At 32.1% G+C, this 11340-nt stretch overlaps 1 protein-coding gene across 1 annotated transcript; it reads right to left on the bottom strand.

Annotated features, from left to right (window-relative positions):
- Window positions 1–9411: 9411 nt before the first annotated feature.
- Window positions 9412–10881, bottom strand: LOC143571016 (uncharacterized). The gene is made up of 3 exons (XM_077056530.1): window positions 10768–10881; window positions 10479–10677; window positions 9412–9631 (listed from the first exon to the last, which is right to left on the bottom strand). Exons 1-3 carry the CDS (start codon window positions 10876–10878, stop codon window positions 9603–9605), a joined length of 339 nt encoding a protein of 112 aa, XP_076912645.1. The 5' UTR covers window positions 10879–10881; the 3' UTR covers window positions 9412–9602.
- Window positions 10882–11340: the final 459 nt, after the last annotated feature.

Here is an 11340-nt window from a genome sequence, read left to right as displayed (position 1 = left end):
TAAGTACAAAGCAAATACAAAAGAAATGCCAATAAAGAGAATCTAACTTTTGTTAATAAAGAGAATCTAACGTTCGGCACATATCCATATCCGTATAAAATACATATATAATGAAATAAATATAAAATGTTTTACTTTTTTTTTAAACCAAAAACATAAGCCTCTACCTCTCTCATAAAATAGTTTGCTTATATCATATGCATATGAGAATTTAGAAGATCATTTTAATGTCACATATATATAATGTATGGTGTTCTCGTATTTTATGTCACAGACTTAAATGCTTTCAGAATGAATAGGCTTGCATACATATCTTAATTTGGCCTCTTAATGGACCATTTAGGCATCAAAAAATGCAAAAAGTTATAAATCAATGTTGATGATATCTTCATTGCTGACGTAATTAAGACTCTCAATGATATATGTTGGTGCTACACTTCATTTTCATTACTAAAAGTATCATGCATCTTTCATCATTCATTCAAAACATTGGCACAAAAGTGATAAAAGTTAAAGAATCTCACCATATAATGAAATGAAGATTTGAATCACGGTCGAAATTCTAATTAAAATGACGGCTTTAATCGAATTATAACTTATAAGCAACTAAGGGTTGCAATATTCGTAGAGGTTATGGGTGTATTAAGAAACAAGTCAATGTTAACAAACTTGACGCTTTCTTTTTTTGTCATAATGTATTTACTTCTATATATGTTTACAGTGTTACTAAGTCTTGTTGTGACATAATAGTACCGCTTCATCGATAAACAAGCAAGGGCTTGACCTGTGTGCCCAAACAAAATATGAAACTTTCATTAGATATATTGAATCATTTGACATGGTAAGCAGGTCTAGATCATGGCTCAAGTGTAAAAGCACAAAATCACAAGTTGTTAAACTTTGCGTTTTGTCATTTAAAAATAAGAAGGCATGAAATGTAAAAGCCCCCAAAATTATCCCAACATCCCCCATTTTGAGTTTGATTTGCTTATCAATTCTTCGAAAACCGGAAATATGCTATGAATTTTGTGGTAAAAAAACCTTAGGATCTGAGAGGATGGTGTTCCCATATGGGGCCATCCGAGATTTGCACTCCCCTGGTGATATCACATATGTCATTTCGTGTGCTCTTGTGAACATAATCTAGCAACTATAAGTATTTTATTGTTTAAAAAACCTTTCAAAAAAAGTTATTGTTTAAAACAACTTAATTGTCAATACAAGTTTGTTAACCTTCAACGAACTCTTTATTAACTACCTATTGTATATTCTTCTTAGATACTCGGTCCTTTAGAACTTTTGTATAGTCAATGAAGTCTCAATCCTACACGACCTTGTGTTCTTAGTTTTAATAGCCTTGATCGGCTGTGTCGTACGATAAGAACCACCTCTAATAATGGCGGATTCAGAAATTTTTTTTAGGTAGTGCACTACTTTTAGATGCTTCAATTTCACAGAGTCGGTTATCAAAAATTCTGGGTCGGTTTGAGGTTGGGTCGGTTCGACGGTTCGGGCAAAGTTCATTACATAGTAAAAATACGATAAAATAATAAAATAGACACCGTCATTAGAAACTAAAAAAATATAATATAAATACAATAGTCTTTAAGAATTAAGAAAAAAAATACTTATAGTTGTTCTCTATGAGTTTTTTTGTCTTTTAAAATCGTTGCATTACTTCTTCAACGGTGGTGGTCGGAGAACGGCGATGGTATGGTAGCTTGAGCATGAGTTTGAAGAGGGGGGAGATGCGGCATAGTTGTGTACCGTGTATTTTATAAAACCCTAAATTGATATAAGGGCATAGAACTAAATTAGAAAAAAAAATAGTCTAACAACCGGAATCAAACCCATGACCTTAAGTTTACAAAACCAACTTCCAGATTTTGTAATGTAAATTGAGTGGTTTCTTCTTAAATTATAAGGTGGTTCCTATAATATTTTTTATACATAAATACACTATTATTTTGAAACTCGAATGGTTCCGGAAAATCACTCATTTACCATATAGATCCGCCCATGCCTCTAAAGTCCCTCATTTCTGGTTTTCTTTTTTTTTCTATTTTTTTTTTTTTTGCAATCTTCTTTTTCTTTGCCAGGTAAATGACTTTACCCATGTAATAAATACTATTCCATTCCTATATGTTCATGCCCCTATCATCATAAATATGTAAGACATAAATATCTCTAGCCAATCAAAAAAACCAAGTTGTATTTTGAGTCAATTTCGATACAGTTCAATATTTCTATGATTAACATCTTGAATTTTATTCAAGTCAGCTCCAATGATGATTATAAATGTTTCCATCGTAAGAAATGTATTGGAAGATCAGACCTTTGATCGAAAACAAAATACACAATATTAAGAAACTTGCTCGACTCTGTTGGAATGTTGGTTTTTCTCCCGGTTTCGCTAGACATGGTCACTTTTTATTTTGCAAATGTCTTTTTTTCCAAATTGTCAGGGGAAGTCTTAATTTATTTTTATTTTTTTGAACAACCAACACTCCTAGCTCTATAAGAGATATTGACAAAATTTCCTCTTTTGTTTAAAACACGTGACATATACATGAAGACAACTCTTAGGAAATCCTCCATGACCACCTCATCAAAGTGGTGATGGGACAGAGAAATTAATTCGGTCCGATAGACAGGTCTATTGGTTTGGATTTTTTATACAAAATAGTCGGAACTAAAACGTTGTTTTTTTTTTAGCATTTAGTACTTTGTAGACAATAATAGTCGGAACACTTCTCAACATATTTTGAATGGGAACATACTATTATATTGAATAAAATATTCAAAATTAAAAAACAATCACACATTTTGCAATTTTTCAATCACTTTCTAACCTAAAGCTAACCCCGACGTCATTACTTCTTTTATTTCTTTATTCTGTTATCGTATACTTTACACAAATTTGATTTTGCTTGCTTTATTATACTAAAAAACACTTGGAAAATGTGCCAAAAGGATAATTTTTTTAATAATTATGGTTATTCGAAATGTCACAATCGCATACGTAAATTATTTTGTAGCGTATTGATTCCTCTTTGTGACATTATTACGTGTTCGTATAACCATTAATATTATATAAACTAGTAGACCCAGGCACATTGCGCCAAGCTGTGCAACGTATGCACTTATCTTATCGTGTGTCTAAGATGTATGCAAAAGAAATTCGGTCGGTATTGGTTCGAGATAAAACGTAACCCCAATTAACCCGTTAGAGATAATACATAACCTGAGTTTGACTCGTTAAGAGATAAGATATGACTTGGGTTCATCCCGTTAGAGATAGAACATAACACGTCCATCTTGTTAAAAATACAAAAGGACATAAAAAGGTAGGGTGGCTAAATCAGACACGGACTAAATCAAGGTGCTAAAAATAACACATATATATAGTAAAATTAACAGCAATGACAAAAACATGTATAACTCAAACAACAAGGACTAAAACTGCACAAACATAAAGTTCATTGTATATTGTTATAGTGCAACCCTAGGTTTCCTTTAATATATAGGGGGTGTTTGTGATTACTTATTTTATTTTTTTATAACTTTTCATTAAGTTAATAAGTTTAAAAAGTGTAACTTAAGAAAAATTTCCCCTAACAATCCCAAACACCGTATTACTTCTAAAAAAGTTTATAAGTTATAAGTTGGTGAAAATAAGCAATCCCAAACACCCCCATAGATAAATTTTAAGTTTTTAACATTTTTGTAATTTATATTTTACATGCAATTCATATATATTTTTTAATAAGCTGGATTTTTTATTTCCAAATTTCATTAAAAAAAATATCGGTTTTACTAGGGGTGTCAATCATGTCCGGTTGACGGGTTGAATAGATGAACTCTAACCATATATTTATTCATGTTGTGTTTGTATCGGACATAATTAAAATCGGTTTGTATCGTGTTTCAACTTGCCTAGTTTGTGTCGTGAATTAAAATTAGTTTGTATCGTGTTTCAACTTGAGTAATTTAGTAACAATTTAATCAACCAATAACTCAAACTCAAATTCACGATTTTGTATATGGTATCTTTTTTGTTATTTTTTGCTTCCTTATCTATAATTTTTAATCAACAAGCTTGGTTGTAAATTTTGTCGGGTTAGAGGAGCCAAATGAAAATAATCGGAGAATCGATAGTTAGGTACACAATATGGGTATGTTCCGTTGGCACCACCATTATATTTCACTGATTGGAGACTAGCTCTCAACACCATCCCAATGTGAAAAAACGATAACATCGTTAAAAATGGGGCCATTAATTAATTTAAAAATCCCCAGCAACTGTATAAACCTACTAAAATCTATATTTTCTTTACATCAATCTTAAGTCATTCTTTCTCTGGATTCTTATTTTTTAACCCTTCAACAGATTCAGTCCATGCGACGCTAAAAACATATCCAAGCCGAAACACAAGCTAAGAACAAGTCAAGGATGGTAAAATCAATCCTAGTTCTCGCAAAATTAACATACCAACAAAGAAACAAGAGCTGTGAAGACCATTACCATATTTGGCACTCAACAAAGATAAAGGACAAAACAAAATGGATATGACTGGAGAAGTTATCTCAAGGAGGAGTCACAACAAATTAAAATACGCGTGATGCAATCACAAGAACACGCAGTTCAAAAACAACAAAAGTCGTAGCATGAATGACAAAAGGAAAACAAATCTGTGAATGAAATGTTATTGGTCATAATTATGTTTAGTCGTTTAATTTGTTTCTGATAAGCATAATGTTATTGATGAAACTGAAAAGTTGATGGAGACTTCAAGAGGAAAATTTAAGACCGCTTCTAGAAATGAATACTTAGAATGAAAAGTACTAATCAAAATATCTATCAACTAGTTTTTATCTCCCGTATTACAGTAGTTGTTTTATATTGTTTGTTCTAATATTTATTTATTTTTTGAATATATATTTTTTTATTGTATGAAAGTTAATTATAAACATATGGTTTGATGATAAATTATTTCACAAATAAATGAGATGTTATAACATGATTTAAAAGCTATATGGTTTTGATGAGACCCAATACGCGTTTATTTTTTTTACTATAAAATTGGTTTTTTAATTAAAAATAATATTTATGAAAGTTAATAATATACTTATGATTTAATTAGACCCAAGACCCGTTTATTTACTATAAAATTGGTTTTTTAATTTAAATAATATATATATATATATATATATATATTAAAATAAATAAGGTATTAAATATATATACAAAGGGTTTTAAAAACCCCTCAAAAAATATTCAAAAAGCTATTAAAAAAATAATAACTCAAAATATAAATAAAAAATGCAAAATGTAAAATAACTAAAATGTTTCCCACGTCATCCTCGTTCAAAAAAAATAAAAAAAATAAAAAAAAACTCGTTTTGTACCGGTTCAGGTTTGAGTTTTTCGAGTTTTTTTTTCAGTTCGGTTTTGTTTTTTTTTTTCATTTCGGTCGGTTTCGGTATTTGCTCGGTTTCAATGATTTCGGTTTCGATTTCTCAGTTTTTTCGCTTTCAATGTTGTTTTGTTTTAGTCAGTTTTTTCGGTTTCATTTAGTTTTTTTTTGTTTCGTTTCGATTCATTTTATTTTATTTTAGTCCGTTACGTTTCAGTTTTTTGGTTTCGATGTAAGCTTTTTGATTGCATTTCGCTTTTTTTTGTTTCGTTTTGGTCAGTTTTTCGGTGTCATATCGTTTTTTTTTATCGTTTTAGTCGTTTTTCTATTTCGGTTTCGTTTCGTTTCAGTTTTTTTGTTTCGTTTTAGTCGGTTCGGTGTTTTTGATTCGTTTTGATCCGGTTTTTAAATTGCATTTAGTTTTTTATGTTTCCTTTTGGTCAGTTTTTCAGTTTCAGTTCAGTTTTTTTTTTGTTTCGTTTAAGTCGTTTTTTTATTTCAGTTCAGTTTCGTTTCGGTTTTTTGTTTCGTTTTGGTATGTTCAGTGTTTTTGTTTTGTTTTGGTCAGCTTTTCAGTTGCATTTCGTTTTTTTTGTTTCATTTTGGTTGTTTTTCTATTCCGGTTCAGTTTCGTTTTGGAATTTTGTTTCGTTTTGATCGTTTTTCTATTTCAGTTCAGTTTCGTTTCGATTTTTTTGTTTTGTTTTGGTCGTTTTTCTATTTCTGTTCAGTTTCATTTCGGTTTTTTTGTTTCGTTTTGGTCGGTTCGGTGTTTTTGTTTTGTTTTGGTCAGCTTTTCAGTTGCATTTCGCTTTTTTTTGTTTCTTTTTTGTCGTTTTTCTATTCCGGTTCAGTTTGTTTTGGTTTTTTTGTTTCGTTTCAGTCGTTTTTCTATTACAGTTCAGTTTCGTTTCGGTTTTTTTGTTTCGTTTAGGTCGGTTCGGTGTTTTTGTTTTGTTTTGGTAACTTTTCATTTGCATTTCGCTTTTTTTTTTGTTTCGTTTTGGTCAACTTTTCGGTTTCATATCAGTTTTTTTGTTTCATTTTGGTCGTTTTTCTATTTCGATTCAGTTTTGTTTCGGTTTGGTCGATTCGGTGTTTTTGTTTAGTTTTGGTTAGCTTTTCGGTTGCATTTCGCTTTTTTGTTTCGTTTTGGTCAGTTTTTTGGTTTCATTCCGGTTTTTTGTGTTTCGTTTTGGTCGTTTTTTCTATTTCTGTTCAGTTTCGTTTTAGTCGGTTCGAGGTTTTTGTTTCGTTTTGATCGTCTTTTGGGTTTCAGATGAGTTTTGTTTCGCATGTGATAGTTTGGGTATTTTGAATTAGATAAATTTTGAATAACCTGGGTATTTTGTTTTGACCCATTTAATCTATAAATAAAACTCACTTTTATATTTCCAACCCATCCCGACCCACTTGAAGAATTTTTATGATCCATCCTAACCTATTTTACTTTTAAAGTTTATCCATTTTGACCCAAAACAATCCATTTGGGTTCGGTTTACCACCCTTATATGTATACCTTAACTTGGGTCAAGATGGGTTAGCTTTATCCATCTTGACCCATATCTATCCTAACTAGAGGTGGCAATCTTGACCCAAACTCATTCAAATGGGTCAATTTGGGTTGTTTTAAAATTTAAATGGGTTGATTTGGGTCATATGTTTTAATTAAATGGGTCAATTTGAAATTTCACATTCTTATTTTCGGGTCAAAATGAGTTGAAAATTTAACTATATGGGTTGATGTGGGTTAATGTCTTAAGGAAAAGTGGCATGTTCGGGTTGAAACGGGTTTTAGATTGAAACGATATCGGTTTAGGTTTCGGCTCGGATCAGGTTTCGTGCCGACTCGAGTTTTCGCACTGGACGGGTCGATTTTGGTTTTTGTTTCGTTTTCGTCGACTTTTCTATTTCGGTTAATTTGTCGGTTTTTTTTTTTTGATAAACGAAGACAATGGCGAAAACATTTTAGTTTTTTTACTTTTTTCATTTTTTATTTATATTTTGAGTTATGATTTTTTTATTGTTTTTTTTGAATTTTTTTTTGAGGGGTTTTGATCTTAACAAAAACCCTCAAAAAAATATTCCAAAAAAACAATAAAGAAATCATAACTTAAAATATCAAACAAAAACAAAAAAAAGTAAAAAAACTAAAACGTTTAATCCGTTGTCCTCGTTCAACACAAAAAAAAACCCCCGAAAAATTAACCGAAACTGAAAAGTCAACGAAAACGAAGCAAATACGTGCTGAAACAAGGTGTTAAGTGTTGAAACGAACTGAAAATTCGCTTAAACGAGTTGTTAAGTGCTGAAATGAACTGAAAATATCTTAAATGAGCTGTTAGGTGCTGAAACGAACTGAAAATCGCTTAAACGAGCTGTTAGGTGCTGAACGAACTGAAAATCGCTTAAACGAGCCATTACGTGCTGAAACGAACTGAAAAATCGCTTAAACGAGCTGTTACTTGCTGAAACGAACTTAAAAATCGCTTAAACGAGCTGTTACGTGCTGAAACGAACTGAAAAATCGCTTAAACGAGCTGTTACGTGCTGAAACGAACTTAAAAATCGCTTAAACGAGGTGTTACGTGCTGAAACGAACTTAAAAATCGCTTAAACGAGGTGTTACGTGCTGAAACGAAATGAAAAATCGCTTAAACGAGCTGTTACTTGCTGAAACGAACTGAAAAATCGCTTAAACGAGCTGTTACGTGCTGAAACGAAATGAAAAATCGCTTAAACGAGCTGTTACGTGCTGAAACGACTTAATAATCGCTTAAACGAGTTGTTACGTGCTGAAACGAACTTAAAAATCGCTTAAACGAGCTGTTAGGTGCTGAAATGAACTTAAAAAACGCTTAAACGAGCTGTTACGTGCTGAAACGAACTGAAAAATCGCTAAAACGAGCTGTTACGTGCTGAAACGAACTGGAAAATCACTTAAACGAGCTTTTTTTGTTAAAACGAGTTGTAGCGTGTTGAAAACGCGTTGATTCGTTGGTCCAAAAAAAACGGACCCGAAACCCGTTTTGACCCGATCCGACCTTGACCCATTCTAACCCGAACCTGTTGACCATAACCCGTTCCGACCCGAACCAAAACAACCCTTTTTTAAGTGACCCGTTTTGACCTTAACCCGTTTCAACCCTACGCCGTTTCAACCCTAACCCGTTTCGACCCATGACCCATTTCGACCTAACCCAACCCGTTTGCCACCTCTAATCCTAACCCTTTATTTTAAAAATCCATCCTGACCCATCACCCAAATCCAACCCAACCCACTTACATTGCCACCTCTAGTATTAATTTTTAATATATCCTATTTTATAGGATTTTTACATTAATAATTTAGTGAGAATAATTTTTAATTTAAGGAGATGTTATAACCCGTTTAAGGAATATCTGGGTTTGGTAAAACCCATACCCATGAATTAGGGTCAAATGCATGAGAAACCTTTATTTAAAAATCAAGCAAAATTTGGTGACTCCAAAAAAAGGGGGAACGACCACATGACGACACGTACACGCAAGATTTTTATGTTTTCGTTTATATATATTATAGATAATATTATAACAATTTTCTCTCTCTAAAGTCAAATGTGCTATTTAAAAATAAAACCCTTAAAACAGATTAACATGTTAAACTAAGTCATCTGTAGGTTATCTCATTTATTAAAATGATCATGTTTGGTGAATGGGTTATGTTAGCTAACCCAAACCAATTATTTTGCGTTGCGTTTGATCTATGATTTAAGAATTCACAATACTTACCTACAACATCGTGAAATGCCAACCTGTTCTTTTTAAGGTAACCAACAGCATACTCTTTAAAGAATTCACACATGACAGAATACATGCAAAACCGCACAGCTTTTTTTAAAGTTTCAAACAAAAACAAAGCTATTTCAAGCATCATTGAAGCAATCAACAATCAAATTTAAAAATACTTTTAACAATACAAGTCAATCTCGTTTGCGAGCACATTGCACATAAAAAAATAATCATATGGTTGTCTTTTTGATATGATAATAATAAAGCATCACATTTCCAACCTTCTAAAAGTCTTGTTGATTGATTTCAACTCTCAACAGTTAAAACAGAAACAACAGTTACAAACTTGCTTACTTACATTGCTGTAAAAGAAAATACAAAGCTTGAATTGCAGCCCAAAAAAGTTGACGTTTGCTAAACCTTTATCCGGATCACAAATGAACCTGCTCATCATATGTATGGAAAAATAATTAATGCTTTAAATAACATTACAAATACTATATTTTGAAGATGTTAATAGTAGTAACAATACCAATCTAACCTTTTTCTAGTAAACAAGGCAGGTAGGTTTATGTACATGAATACACATTTTGTGATTTTCAACCCGTACAACCATTTAAATTTTGTTAACATATTTTACGCTTGTAAATGAACCTAACAAAGAAGAAGTCCGTGTTCGGTCGTTTAACTTTATCCGAACAAACGATCTAGCACGAACAATTAAACAAACAAGGCTTTCTTGTTTGTGTTCATTCCTTAAGAAAATGAATGTGTTCGTTTGTTAATAGTATTAATGACACAAAAGCAAACAAACAAAACATAATTGAACATCCAAGGACAAACATAACGGAGCGAACATAACACAAATTAAAAGAAAACGTAAACATCAATCTGTTGAGCTTAAAAAGTTAATAAATTTAGACTAAATTGTACGATGTGATATTTTCATTTCATTAAACTAGACTAAAGTGTAATAGACCTAAATATTTTTAAATGAATATATAAACAAACGTAAACTGACGGGAAAAAAATATGAACAAAAGAACATAAACAGGTGAACGTTCACGAACATAAATGAACGAACCAGAAACGTGTTCAGGTTCGTTCGTTTAACTAAATGAACACAAACATTTGTACATGTTTGTTCGTTTAACTAAATGAACACAAACATTTGTTCATGCTTATTCGTTCGTTCGTTTACTAAAGAAACGAACTTTCAGTAAAGGTCCACAAATGACTCACTGAACGTTCTGTTCGTTTACGCCTAATCAGAAGCACTTGAAAACTTACAAGCAGGAAGATTGGATATATCTGCAGAAACAGCACAAGGAATGCCCAAATTTGAAAGAGCCCCTCTTATAATCCCACAAGGGAAGTAAAGATGCATGCCAGTTGTTTCTGCAGTTTTGTTTCCAGCCTCAGTAATAGAACCCTCACCCGACATGCGTGAAAGCCATGCAAATTTATCCTCTTGCAAAACAAATGTACCCTGAAATAATATAAATAAGCCACTTGATCAATCCTCTGCTATAATTTATAGCTGTTATACACTATATGGAGTGTGAAAAGTGAAACTTGCCCTATGATTCGTCTTTAAATTGTCTATCTGCTTCTTGAAAAGCTCAGACCAGAAATCTTTACAGATGAACTTGATTGCCTCCAAGTGATCACTAAACCGTGGTCGTTCCATTGTGTACCTAATTAGGATTTAAACTCAGTAACAAATATTAAGGTTCTATTCAGAAACATGCCTATATCAATCGATTTGGTAATGTATATCGAGATCTTCGTATCCTGTATCCTCTAAAATAAACCAATCAAATACACATACATTGACACTTGATAGATCAGCATTCTAAGATCCAGGCGAATAAACACGATGATTCTATTGCTACAAGCCCTAACACAATCTAAAACCTAATAAAAACACACACACAGTTCCGGCTTAGTGGCGTAGAGTACATTGCTGTACATACAAATCTCTGATACTTCTCTTGCCATTCTTTTTTCTGTTTGTGTTTGTGATCTGGTGGTACTGGTTGCTTGTAAGGTTGTAATGTTGTTTGAGAAAACATTTTCACAATTTAAGCCTGGGATTCCAAAGTCAACAACAACAGTGTCAAAATACACCGCTCCTCAAAATTACAACTAT

Source organism: Bidens hawaiensis, unplaced genomic scaffold, assembly GCF_021521415.1.
Source record: "Bidens hawaiensis isolate Kalapana, Puna unplaced genomic scaffold, B.hawaiensis_p1.1 tig00025182_1, whole genome shotgun sequence".
Taxonomy (NCBI): domain Eukaryota; kingdom Viridiplantae; phylum Streptophyta; class Magnoliopsida; order Asterales; family Asteraceae; genus Bidens; species Bidens hawaiensis.
The sequence above is the reverse complement of the archived record's forward strand: the minus strand, read 5'-3'. Positions and strand labels throughout refer to the sequence as shown.